Source organism: Haplochromis burtoni, unplaced genomic scaffold (assembly GCF_018398535.1).
Source record: "Haplochromis burtoni strain Fernald_Lab_line unplaced genomic scaffold, NCSU_Asbu1 Contig_110, whole genome shotgun sequence".
NCBI lineage: Eukaryota > Metazoa > Chordata > Actinopteri > Cichliformes > Cichlidae > Haplochromis > Haplochromis burtoni.
The window spans coordinates 1,000,427-1,022,180 of record NW_024582471.1 but is presented as its reverse complement, the minus strand read 5'-3'; the positions used below and the strand labels follow the sequence as shown (position 1 = coordinate 1,022,180).

Sequence of the window (21,754 nt, the reverse complement as noted above, 5' to 3'; positions counted from 1 at the left end):
GACTATGAAGTTACTGTCAATGAGCACGGGCACTGGCTTGTGAGGCCACATGAATAACATTATCGACCGGCAGGATCGATAAGGGGATCTCGAGGCAGAATTTACAGTGGCGGGCTCTCGCCGCTCTCTGGCCAAACTGCCAAAGATTTAAACCCAGAGAGCTGAATCAAAGTGTGAAGCTGTCTTTAATCCCACCTCCTAAAATAAATCCGATAAATACTGTTCGTGATGGCATGTAGTAGTTTTACTTAACTGTGTGAAAGCGGGTTTTCCTTAAATCTGACCTTAAAGTGAGCTGACGCTAAACAGCAGCCACTGTCTGCGTGAATAAAAATGAACAGATAATGGTAAGCGCAGCGGTAGCAGACAAACGGAGCCGCTGAAGTGACTCATTCATGCTAGTGACATATAAATATCCTACCTATACTTTAAATAGGTAAGGCAGCAAACTTCTAGAGTAGCAGCAAGCCTCCTCCAACCCCCACCCGAGTGCATGAAATAGAACAAGAGTGGATTTTTCAAGTGCATAGATGTCACTGCTTTTATGATAAAGATAAAACATGTCATACAGATTTAGATCAGCGGTTTCCTACCTGTCCTGTAACTCTAAAGATAAAGCAGTGATAGCTGCTTAATACATCGCTGAGTGAGCTTGGGCTGATCACTTTTCCTTCTTAGATTAGGTCATGTGATTAATTTTCAGAGGAATGAAAAGGTGACTCTCGTAGGTCAATACTTCAGATGTACTCGATATGGCAAATATGCAAAGTTACTAATAGGTCCCTCTTAAATCTATCTGAATATGTGGTAACCATTTTAGATTCTGTTTCCAAGACATCAGTCTTCACATCTTTTAGCTTATGAGCTTGGTGCTGAAAAATTCCAGAGCCTCGACCTCGACACCGTCCAGCACCTCTGGGATAAATTGCCATGCAGACTGCAGGCTAGGCTGTATCATGCACCATTTGTAGATGACCTCACGTGTGCTGTTTTAGTTCAATGGGAGCAAATCCCGGCAGTCAGACCCCAAAATGTTGTGGAAATTCTGATTCTGATTTGGAAACTTTTCCCAGAAGAGTGCAGGCTGTTTCGACAGCATGTTAACGAACAGAGTTGGGTGTAAAGTTCAGGTGTCTGCAGGTGTACTTTGTAACCCCTCAGGGGTCCAAACCCAAGGATGGGAACCACTGGTCTGCATTATTAATAGGTATTATCTAATAACCTTCATTAAATCTCTTTTTTTCTCTATGCTCTCACTTTCAAACCAGCCAAAGAGGAAAGCAAAGAACGTCCTCCCCCTTAGAGCCTGTCCCCGTTTCAGAGTCCTCTTCATTCCTCCCTGTCATGAGTCACTGTTTGCTAAAGTTTGCACATCGGTGTGACATACTCCACCAGCGTCTGATGGACAGGAGATAGAGAAATCTCACATTTGACACCAATACCAAAACCTGCTTTACAATAAATACATAACAGATTACTGGAGACTGACAGTGTCGAGGTAATGTAAATGTGTGTGAGAGAGGATTAATGACATGCACACACACACACACACACACACACACACACACACACACACACACACCCACACACACACACACACACACACACACACAGGGCAGAGACAGGGACACAGGGAATGTCCGGCCTGTACCAGCTGCAGACAGAGAGGCGTCTGAGTAAAATATGAGCCCATGTGTCTCCCGGATACAGTACGCGCATGCGTGTGAGTCCACACAAACACACACGCACACACCTCTGCAAGTGGATAAGTGAGACGTCAGGGTCACCAGGAGGAGATGATGACATGGCGCAGGGGGTAAAGTGAATAGTGGGGAGAAACAGGCCGTATTTCATAGGTTAGTAGCGCTCTATATGGAGAGGTTGAAGGGAGGCTCCATACATGCTGACAGGCATCGCTGCATAAAGCCTGACTGTCCGTGGCTCAGACACACAGTTTGTCAGTGTTACTATTTAAAGTCGAATATTATTTCGACTGGTGGAGAGCACTGTTGCCTTACAGCGAGGAGGTCCTGGGGTTGAATCCTCTGGGCTTTCTGTGAGGAGTTGGCATGTTCTCTCTGAGCGCTCCAGCTTCCACCAAAAGTCCAAAGACATCCATGTTTAGGCTAATTAGCAAATCTAGGTGTAAATGGCTGTCTGGGTCTTTGTGTTAGCAAAGGCTGGAGATCTGTCTCCCCTTCCCATCTTTTCTGTAGTTTTAGTTTTGGTCTCCGCTATGGTACATTTGCATAATTCACAGTACAAAATTGTTTTTTTTTTAGCTGGTTCTTGGTGCAGCCAGTTTGAACTCCTCTCTCTTTAATCCAACTCTCTTTTGATTGGCTGTCTTTCACAAACAGAGGGTTTGTGCAACCTTGTGTGCCCAAGATGATCAGGATATATTCTCCCTCTGACATTATTAAAACTTTCCATCCATCAATTTTCTTATATTCTTATATTTCTTATAGCTGTCATAGAATGAGAGGCAGGCTACAGCCATGGCACTATATTAGAAATTAACATGCATGCCTTTGGAGTCTGGGAGAAAGGGAACATGCGACACTTCACACAGAAAGGTCCTAGCCGGTCAGAGGATTCAAACCCAGCTGTGAGGCATCACAATGGTGCCGCATCATATTGATGAGATCCAGGAGAAGAAATAGTTTCTGAAAGCAGACTGAAACATTAGCTTTTAGCTCACAGGTGATTGTTTATACACATCCTGCCCTCATTACAGCCCCTGTTTAATATGTGACTCTATCACTGTAACAGGATATACGTGATAAAACACTGTATTGCTGTAATATTTGTTAGCATAAAGCTGCCATAAGGATATAACCAGGTTTGCTCATATGTGACTGAAAACCCTCATAAAATATTGAAGTTTTACTCTCAATACGTGCATATTTTTAACAAGGTGGCCAAGGTCATTTTTAATCTTTTCATATCAAATTGTGGAAATTCATTATTTGCTCCATATCTCTCAACAATGACTCACCATTCAGGTTTCAAATATTCTGCATTTGGTTGCAAAACTAATAAAAGTGCTACACAAAAGGGCATTTTTTTCAGTCTCTTGACCTTTGGGATCTCTGCTGCGTTGCTTGATGGATTCTGAAGTCATCAGATTTTGGTGGATTAAAAAAAGGGGAGTTAACCAAGCAAGTCAAAAAATATTAGACTTGGTGGTTTATTTATGGAGGTAAGTGATCTAATATCACGTATCTGTAGAGTGGATACAAATGTGGACTTTTCAAGCACCATTCAGCAAGTGAAAAAAAGACACCTCAAAATAATCACAAAGAAGTCTGGTATTAAGTTTCCAAGACTGAGGGAGTCAAAGGCATGCAGTTTGAAGCATGAACTCAACACACTGTGATGAGCATAAGCAATGCATTAACATTAAAAACATCCATGAGAGGTGATTAGTTCGCATTTACAGTGGGGCAAAAAAGTATTTAGTCAGCCACCGATTGTGCAAGTTCCCCAACTTAAAATGATGACAGAGGTCAGTAATTTGCACCAGAGGTACACTTCAACTGTGAGAGACAGAATGTGAAAAAAAAAATCCATGAATTCACATGGTAGGATTTGTAAAGAATTTATTCGTAAATCAGGGTGGAAAATAAGTATTTGGTCACCTCAAACAAGGAAAATCTCTGGCTCTCACAGACCTGTAACGTCTTCTGTAAGAAGCTTTTCTGTCCCCCACTCGTTACCTGTATGAATGGCACCTGTTTGAACTCATCATCTGTATAAAAGACACCTGTCCACAGCCTCAAACAGTCAGACTCCAAACTCCGCCATGGCCAAGACCAAAGAGCTTTCGAAGGACACCAGGAAAAGTATTGTAGACCTGCACCAGACTGGGAAGAGTGAATCTACAATAGGCAAGCAGCTTGGTGTGAAGAAATCAACTGTGGGAGCAATCATCAGAAAATGGAAGACATACAAGACCACTGATAATCTCCCTCGATCTGGGGCTCCACGCAAGATCTCATCCCGTGGGGTCAAAATGATCATGAGAACGGTGAGCAAAGATCCCAGAACCACACGGGGGGACCTGGTGAATGACCTGCAGAGAGCTGGGACCAAAGTAACAAAGGTCACCATCAGTAACACACTACAACGGCAGGGAATCAAATCCCGCAGTGCCAGACGTGTTCCGCTGCTGAAGCCAGTGCATGTCCAGGCCCGTCTGAAGTTTGCCAGAGAGCACATGGATGATACAGCAGAGGATTGGGAGAATGTCATGTGGTCAGATGAAACCAAAGTAGAACGTTTTGGTATAAACTCAACTCGTCGTGTTTGGAGGAAGAAGAATACTGAGTTGCATCCCAAGAACACCATACCTACTGTGAAGCATGGGGGTGGAAACATCATGCTATGGGGCTGTTTTTCTGCCAAGGGGACAGGACGACTGATCCGTGTTAAGGACAGAATGAATGGGGCCATGTATCGTGAGATTTTGAGCCAAAACCTCCTTCCATCAGTGAGAACTTTGAAGATGAAACGAGGCTGGGTCTTCCAACATGACAATGATCCAAAACACACCGCCCGGGCAACAAAGGAGTGGCTCCGTAAGAAGCATTTGAAAGTCCTGGAGTGGCCTAGCCAGTCTCCAGACCTCAACCCCATAGAAAATCTGTGGCGGGAGTTGAAAGTCCGTGTTGCTCGGCGACAGCCCCAAAACATCACTGCTCTCGAGAAGATCTGCATGGAGGAATGGGCCAAAATACCAGCTACTGTGTGTGCAAACCTGGTAAAGACCTATAGTAAACGTTTGACCTCTGTTATTGCCAACAAAGGTTATGTTACAAAGTATTGAGTTGTATTTTTGTTATTGACCAAATACTTATTTTCCACCCTGATTTACGAATAAATTCTTTACAAATCCTACCATGTGGATTCATGGATTTTTTTTCACATTCTGTCTCTCACAGTTGAAGTGTACCTCTGGTGCAAATTACTGACCTCTGTCATCATTTTAAGTTGGGGAACTTGCACAATCGGTGGCTGACTAAATACTTTTTTGCCCCACTGTATCTGCAAAGATAAAGTGCCATGTATCCCTTAAAGAGAGGATAAGCTGCTGCTTTTAATGGACACGAGCTTTAGTGAATGTTTTTTTTTATAATCTGTAGTCAAAATGCTTATTTAACAAGGGCTCGCACATTTAATAGAGGAAAAAATACAGTGAAACAAAACAAAACAGTTGAACATTTAAAAAAAAATGTTTTTCACATCACTTTTAAGAAGATGCCCTTCTTCCTCCACCTATACACAACACTCAAGTGGAAAAATAATGCAGGGAGGCAAGAAGACACAAACAAGCAAACATAGATTAATATCTTTCTAATTTTTAGTGTTTGTGTCTTGAAGGCTTAAATGTGCACAGCTCTTGAATCTTTGCCCTCTTGTTGCTGATGCTCCAGGTGATTTATTCTCTGAACATGAAGAATGAGGAGCAGGAGGCGGCCCTGCAGGCGTTGAGCAACGCCCACCACGACGAGCTGCACCGGATCCTGATGGAGACGTGCCACGAAGGGGAGGGGTCAGCCCTGAGGACACGCCTCCTGGAGCTGCAGGAATCTCTGGATGAGCAGCAGCGAGTCGGGGCCCAGGTGTGTGCATGTGTGAGTCCTTGTTTATGGGGTTGGGGGTCGGGGTCCTTGTTGTGTCTCTGTAATTTAATGTCTAACCTCCCAGTGAGGGCAGCAAATCAAACCTGGCCCTAACATGACCTACGGCAGCCAGCCTCGCTCAGAAAGCCCGTTACTTTACCCAGTCTTCATAATTTATATGCTGTGCACCACAATAAAACATCAACATGAATCATAAACACCCACATGGCTTTCCTATCGAGTCCGCGGGGGGAAACAAAAAAGTGTCTTAACAACTAAATACATAAAAAATGCACACAGGGACCTAAAACTTTTATTTTGAAATGTTTTTCCTTGTTATCTGTCTGGCATGTCTGGCATCTGTCATGTTTTTTCATTTCCTACTGTCATTTTCTCGAGTCAAAGCATGTAGATCAGCGCGGGTCTGATACAAGAAAACACCTGTACAAACCTACCAGACTCACATAGACAGGCTTTCAACGTATGAACCACAGGGATGTGTTTTTAAGTGAAACAGGCTACAGACAACGATAAGTGTCACACATCAAACAACCTGGAACAGGATTAATGCGCCAGTAAAAGAAAGCCTTATCGCCTTTAGAGCAGACGAGTGTCGTAGCGCCACTGGTGCAAAAACTATGAGAATGTGAGTGTGTCAAAACACTACATGATATCTCTCACAGGTACCTATGAGCATAAATGACATAACATCTATATAATCACAAACATAACACTTATGCTAGTAAAATTTGTCTCTAACATCTTTAGTTTCGTAGTATTATCTTGTTTTGGCACTTTTTAAATCAGACTACTGCTGCTGAGATCTTCCGCACAACCGCCTCTAAGCCTTACACAAAATGGGCCAAAAAACAGAAAATATCCAGTGAGGTGAAGTTAAAATGCCTTGTTCATGATGTCAGTGGTCAGAGATGAATGGCAGGACTGCTGCAAGCTAATAGAAAGGCAACAGTAACTTCTTAAATGTCCACTTGTTAAGAAGGTGCTATGCAGAAGAGCATCTCTGAACACACACAAAGGACGACAGCAACAGAAGACCACGTTAGGTGCAATGTCAGATAAGAACAGGAAACTGAGGCTATGGTTTGCATGGGCTCCCCAAAACTGCACAACAGAAGATTAGAAAAATGTTGCCTGATCTAACGAGTCTCGATTTCTGCCGTGACATTGAGGCGATAGTGTCCGAATTTGGCATCGAAAACATGAAAGCATGGCTCCCTTCTGCCGTGTATAAGCGGTTCAGGCTGCTGATGGTGTAATGTTGTTTGGGATATTTTCACAGCACTCTTTAGGTACAGCTAACAAAGTGGCTGCTGAGTGAGCAGTGTTGCAGTGTATATTTGTTTTTGCATAAATATTACAATGTTACAGAAGAATTTCTGAAATTCACCTCTGGAAAATAATAATTTTATTCCTTATAAACTCCTAGCATGTGAACATTTTTTCAGTAAAAGCAGTGGTAATTGGTTCTTCAGTGCCTGGAGTCTATGTTAGCAGTGAATGGATAGCTAATAAGCATATAGTATTTGTTTATTTGTTATCACAGTATCGAACAGTGTCAACACACATTACTGCAGATCTAACTATTAAGAATAAGGGTTCCATAAATGCCAGAAAACGGCAAATCTTTGGGTTCAAATAAGGCTTATTTTGCAAAAAAAAAAGAAGAAGTCATAGTTATATAACTGTATAGCTAATATAACTAATATGGAGCTATGTCATAGAAACCCACACAGTGTCTCCCCCCTTGGTTTATAATGTTTGCTGCATGTTGAGGCTTCTTTCTGATTTCTGGTTTTGTGACTTTTGAAGAAGTTTTTTGCGGCTCTGAGTTGCCCGAGCTCGACATTGCAGGCTGGTAATGATGTTTTGCCACATACTGAGTATTGTGTGAATGTCACAGCGTTACCACTAATTGGCCAGTCTGGCCTTTTACAAATGTTTTGTATAGTCTGTGTCCACACTGTTCGCTCCAGCCGTCTGTACAGTTCCCAGATCTCAGCACAGTGAAACACCTTTGAACAAGCATGCATTTGTTATTGCATAAGTGTCATTGTAGCATGGAACAAAGTGTGAAAGGCTTTTCTGAGAGTTGTTGGAGAAAAATTAGGTGCTTTTTAGGGAAAGTTGTCACTTCCAAAGGTTTATATGTGTGAGTTATTCTCTCGTCCTCTGTGGCTCCAGGTGCAGGCGGACTTTGAGTTCTTCCGCATCCAGGCGGAGGAGAGGGAGCGTGAAACGGAAGCAGAGCTAAGAAAAGAGTTTGAGGAAAAGCTCCAGGGTGCGCAGGAAAACCTGCAGGAGGCCAAGGCCCAGATCAGTGTTGCCCAGGAGGAAAACCTGAGACTGAGCAAAGAACTGGAGAATGCTGAGGAGCAGATCCAGCAACTGGATGCCAAGTGCGAGGAGCTCCAGAAAACAGTCGTTGATGAGGAGAAAAACAGGAAGGAGGAGGATAGGCAAAGAGAAGATGAGGAGGAAAAGAAGAAGGAGGAGGAGGAGAGGAAAATGGAGCAGTGTGAGGAAAGGATTAAAGCCCTCCTGGAGGAGCTAAAGGCACTAAAGGAGGAGAGGGGTCGAGCGGAGGAGGAGAAGAGGCGAGCCGTGAAGGAGGAGAGGGAGCAATGGGAGCGAAAGGTGAACGATCTAAACGAGGAGGGAGAGGAAATGAGGAAGAAGATAGAGGCGGAGTGGAGGGAAGAGCGGCAGAGGTGGGAGGAGAGGGAAGAGGAGGAGAAGAAAGGGATGCACAGCGCTCTGCGGGAGAGGGTGAAGAGGGCCGAGGCAGAGGTGGAGAGTCACCTGGAGAGGCTAGCCGAGAGCAAGAGAAACACAGTGAAGCTGCAAGAGCGAATACAGGTACGCGCCTTTTCTCTCGTCCCTGCGTGCATAATCCAACGCTGGGAAGGGAAATTGAAATGTTGCAGCTTCCTGTCTCTGATGCGCCCAGCTAATAGTGTTGATGGGAAAGAAGGGACTGAAGTAGAAGCAGAGCTGCGGGGTGGAGGGTGAGCGGGGGTGGGGGAGGCATCTTGCTTGTCTAACCACAAGCTGCCTTCCCTGAGTGTTATTCCCACTGCCAACTAGCTGCTAATGAGGAGCAGGATAGATTCGCTGCACCACCTCACGCATGAGCATTAAGAAGCCCTGTGAGAGCTGGCATGGAGCTGACATGCAGTAAGTCCTCACAGCAGACCATTAAAGGCTCGCAGCTGGGCAAGACAGCACCCTGACTCACCACATTTCATCCCTCATTTTTTTTCTGTTTGTCTGATTGTGTTCACTCCCTCCTCCCTCATCTGTGTCAAATTTGCTGTCAGCCTCTCTCTCTCTCTCTCTCTCTCGTCTGTTTCTTTTTCCTTTTCTATTCCCTCGTGGCCTTTTGTCAACATGCAGTACTATTCCGCATCGCCTGACCTTAATTGCCCTCATGCTAAACTCCTTCCTGGCCTTTATCCCTCCCTTGCAGGACTTGGAGGAAGAGCTGGAGCTGGATCGCAGGCGTGTGTCCGAGGCCGAGGGCGTGGCCAAGCGGGCTGAAGAGGAGCTCGCTGTAGCCAAGGAGCGGCTGCTGCTGCAGGAAGACGAGCTGCAGAGCAGAGCAGGTAGTCTGCCTCTCGCACCTGTCAATCTTACCTGCCCTGCTCGGAGCGAGCTTGCAAAAACTGAAGCTGTGCCAGGTGCACGTCCCCATTCCTCATTCAAACCCGCCGTTAATTAAGTTTTCCACTCACGCTGCCATAATATGTAGAGAAAATGTAACAAATTATTCATTCCTGCTCAAAGGCAAACAGTTTCATCAAACTGGCATCTCACCCCGTCAGCACAAAACTCTGAGTTTTATTTATTGCACAGTAATGGGTTTTAATTCAAACCCTTCCTCAGTCAGAACTGGTCAGATGATCCATTCTGCTTCTGCTATAGACGATCAATCAATCACTTTGTGTGTTAGAGGAGCTGCTGAATCGAGGAGGCTGCGAGGTGTGTGTGTGCACTGAAATGGAGGAGCTGAGGAGCCAGGTGAGCCGTCTGCAGAGCAGGAACAGAGAGCTGGAGCTGCAGAGCAGCGGCCGCAACAGCGACCACGCCAGGCAGATACGCCAGGTAAGCACGCATACACATGCACATATGGTAAAACTGCAATGTGGACAAAAATATAAGCACAGCATGAATGAGTGTGCTGTGTTGTGTGTTTATAGCACGCTGAAGCACTGTCCAGTTTGCGCTCAGAGATGGTGAGAGCCCAGACAGAAGAGCTGCGTCGCATTCAGAAGCACGCGGACGACGAGCGGGACAAACTGCAGAAGGAGATCGAAAAAGAACGAGAGAGCCTGCGGAGGGAGCGGGAGCAGGAGAGGGATCAGTTCGAGAAGGAAAGGAACCGAATACGGCGAGAAAGAGATGAGGAAAAGGAAGCGCACCACAGACAGCTGGAAGAGGTCAAGGATCGTGTGAGGAGAGAGAAGGAGGAAGAGGTGGACCGCCTGCGCAAAGAGCTGGAAGTGGAGAGGGTCCGCATTCGTTCCCAGCTCGACAAGAACATCGAACAGGTCGAGGCGGAGAGAGCCGGCGTGCAGCTGAAGCTGGAGGAGGAGAAGAAGAGGCTGGCGGAGAAGGCCGAGGAGGACAGGAAGCGACTGAAGGAGCAGGTGCGGAAGGCGATAGAGGAGGTGATGAGGAGACACGCGGCTGAATTAAACGGCGTCCAAGAAGCTCTGAGCTCCGAGAAGAAAACCAACCAAGAGGTCAGCATGTGTTGGCACACAAAGAGTTCTCTGCATTTAACTTTAACAGACATCATCAGTGATCATAACAGGAGAAATCAGGTTAGAGAGGAAAACTGGAGGAAGAAGCTGCATTTTTGATACCACTTAGTGACCTGACCTGTTTGGCTACTATATTTAAAAACTGAGGTTATATATCATAAATGAGCATTAGTAATTTTGCACTGGAACCCAGTGAGATGGTGCTAAGAAGTAAGAGGAGACTGGCTCTGTATTAGGACCAGACACAGATTCTTTATAATGTGCACTGCTCGCATCTCAAATTTAAAAACGGCCTGCTGTGGAATCCGAAAAACACAGCCTTCATTATTTTTAGTTTCAGTCACTCTTTGGATGTAATTATTTTTGATATGAGCACAAACCGTTGCCAACACAGTAAAAATCTCCCTGCCTGAAGTCAACCACATACCGTAAGCCATGAGGGTCGAGGCAAAAGTTCACCCATTTAATCCACAAACCTGAGAAAAAGTTTGCGCGGCTCGGGCCACCGAGGAGCGTCGACAGTAACCAGGTTACTGAAGTTCACAGAAACGCAGCGCCTGAGTTGCACAGTCGAGCCTCAGCGGGGGTGCTGCCTAATTAAAACAGAGCTTCTAAATATTTTGGGCTTGCGTCGCTTGTCAGCAACTGACGATGTTGAACAAAAGTTTCCTCTTTTTTTAACCTGAATATCTTCAGAGTAATCTGAAAGAAAGGGATTGTGGGAAAAAATCTGTGAACGATTATGTTTGTGTAGCAAAAATGCTTTCCTTTGATCCAGTTAATTCTCTTGTGACCCCCGTAGGGAGAGTTCTCGCCCCCAGATTGAACCAAAAGAGAAATTTAATAGACGTTTTTTGCTCCCAGTAAATGTAGAAATTTAAAGATTTTATCATATAATTGCCTACCCTTTGAGCCCTCTTATCATGTTCACTTCATTATTACTAATTATTAATTAGGCTCACTTGTAAGAAGATGACAGAAGGGTAGGGTCGAGTGTTAAAAAGGAGATGCTTTGCTAATGTAATAATAGTTTTGATGAGGATGAATGTTTTTATGAAGGTGTGCGTGCGTTTGGAAGAGGAGAGGAGAGCTGCTGAGGAGCTACGCAGCAGGATGGAGAAGGAAAGAGAGGAGCTGAGGACGAAACTGAAAGATGCCACCAGTGAGGTTAGAAGTCAGGTTACGCTAACTGAGAGTAAAACATCAGCTGTAGTTCCTGTGACATGTGAAGAGAAAGAGATATGTTCCTGTGATCTCAGATCTGTAGGTTGGAGTCACTGATCCACCATAAAGACAAGAAAGACAAGGCGACCCCCGATGCTCCATCCTCGGGTGGACCGCAGTGCTCCCGTCTGGAGGAAGAGCTCCATCAGGCTCGGAGTCGACTGGCTCGCATTCAGGACGAGGCCGAGAGGCAGCGGGACAGGCACCAGAGAGAGATTGCATCCCTGAAAGCTGACAGGCATCGGCTGGAGGAAAAAGTCCTGGAGCAGAGCCGAATGAACACGGAGAGGAGTCTTCTAGAGCAAAACCAGAAGCACACAGAGGACCGGATCAGGTAGCAGATCAAACACAGACCTTCCAAAGCTGCTCAGGCTTCCATTACAAAGTCTGCTTGTAATCAGCCCCCCCCCCGCTGCTCACCTAAATGATCTTTGGGAAACATCAGAGTCAGGAAGGAAATCACTCGAATTGAAGCTCGTTTCAAGTTTGAATAAACTTTATTGACTTGGACCGTGTTGTAACAGAGCTAACGCATGCCAAGGAATTAGATGTAGCAGCAGAAAAAATTCTGTGTGAGCTGGTAAACGGTGTCGGCACATTAATGAAAATTAAATCAATATCACCAATTAGTCTGCCCTCCCCGACAGATGTATTTTATTAGCCTGTTTTTCACCATGTGCCGACAGCAATTAGAGCATATGCGCAAACAAAAACCAGCCCTCTGCATTTATTTTAAATGTGTTTGATCACTCGAAACTATCAGTTTACACGCAGTTCCCCCTTCAATACATGTCCTTTTTTTCCCCCTCATTCAAACACACCCATTAAAAACCGACCTGTCAGCTGACGGTATAACAGGTTATCTTATTATCTTAATATGGCAATGCATTAATAGAAAACTCAGATTTTATATTTATGTGCTTTATGGAATTGGATGCTCCTCTGCATGCTTGCTGCAAAAAAATAAATAGGAACTGCTTTGCAATGTTAGATGGCATATAACCAGAAGACATTTTAACAAGTCATTTTGCATGTAGGTTAGCTGTGTCTCACTCTTTGTTCTGATGCATGCCTCCAGGGCGGAGTGCGAGGATCGTCTCAGAGCAGAGTTCAGGATAGAGATGAACGCCGCCGTCGCCGAGAGCGAACAGAGATGGCAGAGCCGGGAGGAGGAGCTGCAGGCTCAGATCTCTGAGCTGCAGGGTCAGCTCACCGAGCTAGAGTCGCAGGTGAGCCCTCTGCAAATCGAATTATAGAAACCCATTTGTGATGCTTGGCCCTGATTGTCTCTTTAGAAACGTAATCAGGCTGTTTTGCCATTCTGCTTTGGCTTCATTATTCAAATTTTGCCTGAACAGATGAAAAATAATCAGGCGGGTTGGCAGCGTAGCTGATATCTTGAATCAGGCGTATTTATTTAAAAACAGAGACGTGCAATTAAGGTTCATTCACTGCAAAAGAGCTGCGTGACTCATGTTCTCAGAGCAGCGCTGGGATCCAGCGTTAAAATAAATACGGTGGGATTTCGGCCGCTGGAAGTGCCGTTATGGAAGCTGGGGATCATGGGAGTGGCTGTCCAAACTGTTCTTTTCATCTGAGCCAGAGGTCTGAATCATTGTCAGCTTTGCAGCTCTTGCTGAAAACCCACGACCTGCCACACCAGCTTGGCTGAAGAGGCGTGCTGACGCGTTTGTTCAATTGATGATGAATTGGTGTCTTTGTAACGACAGCAAACTGAGACAAAGGGAGACATGTTGTTGAAACATACATACATATTTTCCCCTTTGTAAATCTCTGTTTTGTAAATATGGACAGTGTAATTTTCATGACTTTTCTTTTAGGTTATTATTATGTAATGATTTTAGTGGTCGAGCCCTCTTGGGATCAAATTGGGCTGAATGTTGTGCATGAGTTAAATCGGTTTGACAGGCCTAGACTAACTCTTAATGGAACTGCTGCAATGTTCATAGTTGAGTTGAATATTTTTTTCCCCTCCTGAGGCAAAGATGATGTCATCATCCTGTTTTGACAGACCAATGACCCAAAAAAATATTCAGCTTTCCATCCTAAATGATGGAGAAAAGCATCACTTGCATCCTCAGCAGGGTCATCGGTTGTTTTGGGTCTTTTACATCAGGGGTCCCCAATCCCAGTCCACGAGGGCCGGTGTCCCTGCAGGTTTTAGATCTCACCCTTGGTCAACACACCTGAATCACATGATTAGTTCATTTCCAGGCCTCTGGAGAACTTCAAGACACGTTGAGAAGGTAATTTATCCATTTAAATCAGCTGTGATGGATCAAGGACACATCTAAACTGGGACTGGGATTGGGGACCCTTGTTTTACATCCTGATCTCTGAGCCTGTATCCATGAGATATTAGTCCTATATTGGTTCTGGCTTGTCTGTAGTGATCTGAAGTCATTTGAGGATTTCTTCACTGCTGCTCACACTCTGTTGATGGCTTTTCTTTTTACGTGATAACCCAGAAGCTGTAGGCTTTGCAAAGCAATTCACATTAATCTCCCAATTTGAACACTTGCTTCTTCACCAGTTTGTATTTCCCCCTTTTTCCTATCACTGGCCCATCCAGTCCTTCCAGGTTCCAGAGTGGTCTCTGCAATGTTTTTAGGAAATTTGACTCGGTTTCCCAAGCCCATCTTCATCTCCCACTAACGTGCTGTTCCTAGGAGGCATTTGTAGATTTTCCTGCTTTAATAAATGTGACACATAATCCAAGCGATGGTTTGTACACGCTCTGCCATGGTATTTATTTACTCTAACGGAGCGCTCAAAGCAATTTTTACTCCAGGCCACATTATTCTTCTGTGCCTTAAAGCGCTTTTTAACCATCACACACACACACTCACTCAGATGGATGCATCAGGGACAGCAGCCCTTTGCCAAGCTTAGGCCATGCTTCTCTTCCCTTGGCACAAGGGGTATGTCGGAGTTGTTGGCTTCCAGAAGAGGTTAGATGGCCTGGGTAAAAAGTCACACACATGCTAAATGTCAAATTTACATAATACAAATTTACCTGATACATATCCAGGTCAGTTTATTAGCTGTGTTAAGTGCTTTGTAGCCTCTAAAAACAGTTGTGTAAACTCTAATCTTTGCCAAGTCTGAGAACATGACCCTGACTTTGTGTCCATCACGCCTGTATGGCAGAAATCCTGCATTTCAAACTTGAATGAGGACTTTAAAAGATGTGGGTGTTTACGAGGCAAAAAGAGTCTCTCTTATTGTATTTTAAGTGTAGGAAACAACAGCTCTGGATGCGCTCTAGAAAGTTAAAGTCGGGATGTTTCATGTAATCCGTTCAACTTTTTGGGCGTGCGATGCTAAATTGTTGGAGGGCTCTTCTAATTTGTTCCATAAGCCTGCTTATTTATTCTGTTTGAGTATGCACATCCTAAAACAAAAGTGGCATCTCCATTTAATTCTTGCTGCAGACTCATTATCTCAGGATTACTTTGACAGCATGGAGAGCCTTAAAAATCCTTTGCTCCCAATTTGTCACCAATGCAGGCAGAGAAAAAGAAGGCAGGCCAGGGAGATGATTGCCACGTGAATCCTGAAATTGACAAGTTGAGGAAGGAGGTCCAAGACACAAAGGAGATAAACAAGAAACTGAGGGAGCTGCTGCAGGTACGCACATGATGCACAGTCATTTTTAAAAATCCTACGTGCGCCCGTTCATAGATTTTCTCTGTGATGAATAATTTAGCAGCTTTGATGAAAGTGCCGCAGTGAATAGGCAACATTATGTTGGTCTGTGAGTGTGTGTGCGCGTTTACTGCAACAATGGGTTTTTGTGAGCTTAAGAAGAATTGCTGCTGTGGTTCTAAAAAAAAAAGTGTGTTCATTTGTTGGAGGAGCCCCAAACGCAGTCGCTAGCCGAAGAGAGGCACAGTCATGCCATGGCGCTGCAGGCGTTAGAGAGACGGGCAAAAGAAGAGCTGCTGTCTGAGAGGAACAGACTTCAGACAATGCACCACCTGGAGCTGGGTAACACACACACACACACACACACACACACACACACACACACATACACAAGCACACACACACACACGCACACACACACACACACACACACACACACACACACACACAACACACACACACACACACACACAAAAAACCAAAGCACATGTAGGCATTAACACACTCTGGATAGCATGTACACAGCTACATGAGCAAAATAAGCACACACACACACACACACACACACACACACACATGCACAACGATATACACATTGCATTGAGATTATAAATTCAACAGTGAAGTTGCCATTGCCATGGATACACTTCACCATGGCAACAGCAGAAGGGTACCTGTAACAGTGGGGCCCATTGATTTTGTTTTCGGTATGTGGTTTTGTGTGTGTGTGTGTGTGTGTGTGTGTGTGTGTGTGTGTGTGTGTGTGTGTGTGTGTGTGTGTGTGTGTGTGTGTGTGTAGATAAGCAGCGAGCAGAGCTGACCCAGCAGCACACGGAGTGGAGCAGACAGATGACCCAGAGACACATGCAGCAGATAGAAGACCTACAGGCTCAACTACAGGCGCACACACAAATGATGGCTCTGCAACAGGTAAATCACCCACACCGTGTGCGCACAAACACACACCTCTTGGCCTCAATACCTGTGATTCATTGCCTGTAACTCCAGCAAGTCAACTTCTGTTGTCTACTACTTTATTCGTGTGTGTGTGTGTGTGAAGGATTTGAAGCAGCAGAACCAGTATCAGGTGTTTGAGCGGCAGCTGGACGAGAGTCGCTGCGCCATGCTGGAGCTGCAGAGAGAAAACGCAGCACTGAAGAAGCAGTTAAAGGAAAGGTAGGGACGGTAACACTGAGTCCATCAGTCAAGGCGAAAGCCATCGATTTTACAGAGAAACTATGAATGTTTGGCATTCACAAAAATACTTTCCACCTAATTTCTTGTCAGTTTAAATAGTTTGATAGAATTGTTTTGCAACTGGGACCAAAGTGACAACTAAATGAATTTGCAGTGAATGGCACCCTGGAAGCAGCAACGTAAAATAAGAAATCATGAATGACTTACCTTAGCGAACCAAGCAAAAACATGGCAGCTAAAGTAAATCGAATGTGTTAATTGTGCCAGAATCAGACATGGACCCAAATGCAGATTAAATCAAATCAAAATCAAATCAATTTATTTATATAGCACTTTTCACAGGATAAAAACCACAAAGTGCTTCACAGTAATATAAAACAGAAATACATAAAATACATTAATAATAAAACACACAGCACAAATCTAATTAAAAGCCAATCTAAATAAAAGAGTCTTAAGCTGCTTTTTAAAAGAATAAATACAATCAAGGCAACGTAATGATGGAGGGAGAGCATTCCACAACCTGGGGGCCACCGCTCTAAAAGATCTATCACCTCTAGACTTAAAACGAGTTCATAAAAAACTGAGCAAATGGAACAAAAATCAAACAAACTTTATTTTAAAAAGCTGATTACTGTGTTAACAAGCAGGTAGGAACTGAAGGTGAACGGATACCAAAACACAACAGACAAGACACACACAAACCCACACACAGAGAGCTGACTGAGGATGAGACTGCGGTTCGATCCAGACACGGAGCTAATGAGGGCGGGCAGACAGTAACAAAGGAGGGCAAAAAAGAAAGGAAAACATGAAAAATGAAGCAAAACTGCAACAAATTGCTTGAGCAAACTAATGTTCAAAGTAAAAGAGAAAACAACTAAAAGACATGAAGACTAAAACCAAACATGATGACAGAGACAGGGGAGGAAGATAACACCAAGAGCGAACAAACTGGTGAGCTTGTATATTTTTAACTGCACTAGCTGTTCCCAGCTTCTCACAGTCTCTATGTTAAGCCAGCCAAAGCTCCTCCCTGGAGCTTCGCGTTTACCCGTCATCTCATCCAAGTTTGGAGGAAGTTTGCGAAACTTTTCCTTGGAGCTCTGAACACAGACCAGGATGTTGGAAATGAAGTCCCACACCCGAACCCAAACCTGTGACAGCTGCAGAGGAAGAGGACGAAGGAGACAGAATAAAGTCAAAATCCCCCAAAAAACCCATCAGTCTTACAAATGTTTCTAAACACTCAAGTCACATGACCACAGCAAATTGAGACCCAAAAGGTCTTGGTGCTGCATTTGGACTTGGAAAAAGTAAAAAATATTTGTTACTATAAATAGTAACAAAAGAGTTAAATAATAACATTAGTCATGTGATAGTGCAACAATAATATTCATCTTCTGTAAGCATCGTGAGTTACATTGTTTAACACTTCATTCCACTGTGGACGAAACATCTCCCACAAGTATCTCCTGTGTGGCTACCACAAGAAGCACAGCAGACTTTTATCTTATAACATGTTTTTTCATGCACCACACTGATTTAATAAGCAGCTGAAGCAGCCTCACGTGTGTCAAAACAACAGGGTTACATTAATATTTGCTGAAACACTTCATTAGCGTCACAGCTCGCTATCGTCAATGATCCCAGTTTTTAATTTTTTTTCGCTTGTTTGCGGATTTCTCCAAAACACGTGGTGATCATAATTATTTATCATAATTATTGAGAGTCTGGTGTAATATGTAGCTTTCCTGTGACATTCTTTCACAATATATGATAGAAAAAACTAGGATGTAGCTGTTGCTGTGGAAAGAGGTGATTGCTTCCAAACTTCGATACAGTTCAGACAGCGTTGCCTCGAATGTTTCAGTGTTTGTTTCGCAAGGCCTCACTTTCCCATTCACCACAATGAAGTTGAGGGGTGAAAAGCAGGAAGGCCCCTACAGTAAAACAGAGAAAAACCCCAAATTAGACGACAACCTGTGAGCAAGCACTTGGCGACAGTGGGAAAGAAAAACTCCCCTTTAACAGGAAGAAATCTCCAGCAGAACCAGAGTCAGGCTCAGGGAGGGGCAGCCATCTGCCATGACATCCAGCACATGATCTAGAAGAGCGGTGTCAAACCCATTTTAGTTTGTTGGCCGCATACAGCTGGTATAATCTTAAGTGGGCTGGTCCATTAAAAAAATGTTGCCCAAGGAAGACCTCCAAATCTTTTCCCCTTTCCTTTAGTGTAAATGCATTTTAAATACATTCACATTTAATGAGCCATCCTTTTATGAAAGTGATGATGAAAAGCCTGGGATGTCTCAAGAAAAATGAGTGCAATTTAAACAGCACCTCTGAGTTTTTCCACATTATTAAAGAACTCTGTCAGCCCTGCTCCGTCGGCTTAACCACTTTCTAAGACATAAATTTGAGAAATGAACCGGCAGCTCATCACTCAGACTTTGTCCTGTCGTTTAACAAACAGAACGTTACAGTTATTAAAAAAAGAGAAGTCCCTCTTTCAGACTCTGACCAGTACATATCTTAAGGGTTGTCCACACAGGAAACGTTTCACTCTTCACACATCGCTTTGTAGCTGGTGCTTGGTTGCCTACGTAATTCTCTAATGTATCTACTACTCTGTCATACGTTAATCAAAGATTTTGAGAAGGACCCACCCAGTTTGCATCACCAGTTATTTCGTTCATTATTCCTGCGGTTGCTGAACGTCACAGACTTTCTGTGGTCTCGGATTGTCGCTGGTAACTTCCTGTGTGGATATCCCTTTACTTCAGTCCTCTTCTTATTCTTCTCCTCCTTTCGGCTGATCCCTTTTGGGGTTGCCGCGGTTGATCATCTGTCTCCATCTCACTGTATCCCTAGCATCCTCGTCTGTGACACTGACCCTTCACTCATCCACAAATCTTATCTGAGCTCTTCCTCCTGTTGACAGCTCCGTCTTCAGCATCCTTTGTCCAAAATATTCTCTATCCCTCCTCTGCACAAACCATCTCAGCTTTGTCTCTTTTACTGTGTCTCCATACTGTCCCTCTGATATGGACAGAAAAGAAAAATTGACACCTTTGGTCTGGATAAACCTGAGAATTTGGTGTTCAGGGCACGTTGTATGCACCCTCACCTCTCGGGTAAATACTTTGACACTGACATCACAACCATGAGTATCCACTGATACCAATCTGATGCTGTCTTTTCCCTCGCTTCAACAGCTAAGCTGTGAATAATACATTTGTCTGGACACACTTCATAGCTCCAGATATCAGTTGTGAAGCTAAGCTTGGCAAAACTATCTCAGCAACATCTGTTACTGGAGACACATCTGTCTTTACAGCACATCATTCAAAGTTTAGTTAGCTGATGCAAATGGATTATATTAGACTATAGTTATGCAGTTATTTGGCTGGTAGACAACATTACTGAAAATGTACTGTAGTATATGGCAAAATAGTGCAGAGGTATAGTGTACGTCTTCTTTTTGTGTAGATTTTTAGCAACCAGCAAACACCTCTTATTTTGTATTAAAGATGCCACATGCGCCATTGTTTCCACTTTTTTCCTCTGCTGTGTCCTTCTTAGCTCAGTGCAAAAGAATTCAGAGGCCGAAGAGAAAGAAGAGGAAAGCGCAGAAATAAGGAAGAACAGGGACGCCCAGCTGGAGGAAGAAGCACAACGTCTGAAGGAGGAGGTGGAGAAGCTGAGAGTGGAAATGGAGAAACTCGAGGAGTCGCAGAAGCACTGGGACGAGAGAAAAGAGGACGACATCAAAGAGGAGGAGCTGGACGAGGAAAAGAGAAAGGAGCGGGAGGAGGAGAAGAGGCGAGAGGAGGTGGAGGAGATCAGGAGGGAGCACAAGAGGGAGATGCAGAGTTTGGTGTCCGAATACAGCAACGCGCAAAGTCACCTGCAGGCGCGAATCGTGGCCTTGGAGAACGAGTGAGTAGAGGAGAGACCCGAGGAGATAAGACACCCGGAGGGCTGGAGGGGTCGGGGGTGTGTGTGTGCATGTATGGGAGTGAAAAGCTGTGCAGGTATGTGAGAAAGGTGTGTGTTTCTGTATATGATTTAACTGCAGGCTGCGAGAGCGGGAGGAACGCTGCAGGCGGAGGGAGCCTCGATGTGACGACCTGCAGCTGGGGAGACTCCAGGAGAGGCTGACGGAGAGAGACCAGCTCATCAAACGATTAGTGGTGAGAGCACACGCAAAAACCATCACATTAACGCAAAAACTATGACTTTTTTAACCCTCAAAGATCCAAAAATGACCGAGTGGGGTGGTTTATGATCCTGTTATTTAAACAGAAGCACTTTTTTTTTGAATAGTTCAACTTGTTTTTTATCTACTTATATTTATCTGTGGCAGATATTATAAGTATAGTTTTCTATGGTTAGCATCAGGGCTTCTGCAGCAGTGCATCCCTGTACTCTGGATATGTTAGGCATGCTTCACTGCAAAAATACTTATAGATAGATTTTACTTGGACAACATCAGACACTTTTTAATGTAAAACAGTGAGTATACCTGATACAGTCCCACATGATATGTTGTTGATTTCAGCACAGTCTGACTGTTCCAACTAACCCTGACAAGAACTGTTAAAAAGTATATGAATCCATTCATCAAAAAACTTCAAATCTAAAATTTCCGCCCATCGTGCCTGTCTTTAGGGCTGTATTCCCTAATTGCATCGAGACAGTCAGATTTAGTTTAGGTTTTTTGGTTTTTGAACTTTCTTTATTGACGATATGAGCATAGATATTACAGAAGATCAAACAACAACAACAGTAGGAGAAAAAGGATGTTAAAGAACATAATACAGACAGATTTTTCATGCCTTGGATTTGTTAAAGTTGTCAATAAAGGGTTGTGATATCCCAAAGAATAAGTCCCAATTTTCCCTTTTCCAGCTGTAAGTGGTTAGTTACATCTCTCAGCAGGGTTAGCTGGGTCGGTGGTTTGTTTTGCTTTCAGTTCAACAGAAAAAGTCTTTGTATCAGCAGCAAGAGCACAAACTGAACCAATATATACCGATTATTTCACAATTCTAAGGTTGCCACCCTAAACCCAAATGGTGCCAGAAAAAACAGGCGACATCAGACAAAAAATGAAGTATCTGTGATCAGTTTTTGTGGTTTGTTGCAAAAGAATGGGAATGAGTTTGCATACATCTGAAAATATCTGATTTGGGATGATCAAACGCATTCAGTTTTTTCAGACATGTAGAGGAACACGCTGTGCAGTGTCACACC

The 21,754-nt window shown here is 44.0% G+C and overlaps 1 protein-coding gene across 4 annotated transcripts in view; it reads left to right on the top strand.

Annotated features, from left to right (window-relative positions):
- The window catches only part of fam184b (family with sequence similarity 184 member B), a 35,273-nt gene that overhangs the window by 4,310 nt on the left and 9,209 nt on the right, over nt 1–21,754 (top strand). For 2 of the 4 annotated variants that reach the window (XM_042223388.1, XM_014335484.2), the window contains exons 2-15: nt 5,436–5,624; nt 7,827–8,501; nt 9,112–9,247; nt 9,595–9,746; nt 9,842–10,387; nt 11,468–11,575; nt 11,668–11,966; nt 12,711–12,861; nt 15,164–15,283; nt 15,511–15,643; nt 16,101–16,231; nt 16,362–16,477; nt 20,084–20,440; nt 20,568–20,694. In XM_042223388.1, the coding sequence (XP_042079322.1) occupies nt 5,436–5,624; nt 7,827–8,501; nt 9,112–9,247; nt 9,595–9,746; nt 9,842–10,387; nt 11,468–11,575; nt 11,668–11,966; nt 12,711–12,861; nt 15,164–15,283; nt 15,511–15,643; nt 16,101–16,231; nt 16,362–16,477; nt 20,084–20,440; nt 20,568–20,694 (3,240 nt within the window). The remainder of the gene's footprint in view (nt 1–5,435; nt 5,625–7,826; nt 8,502–9,111; nt 9,248–9,594; nt 9,747–9,841; nt 10,388–11,467; nt 11,576–11,667; nt 11,967–12,710; nt 12,862–15,163; nt 15,284–15,510; nt 15,644–16,100; nt 16,232–16,361; nt 16,478–20,083; nt 20,441–20,567; nt 20,695–21,754) is intronic. The other 2 variants (XM_042223389.1, XM_042223390.1) reach the window with 2 other exon arrangements.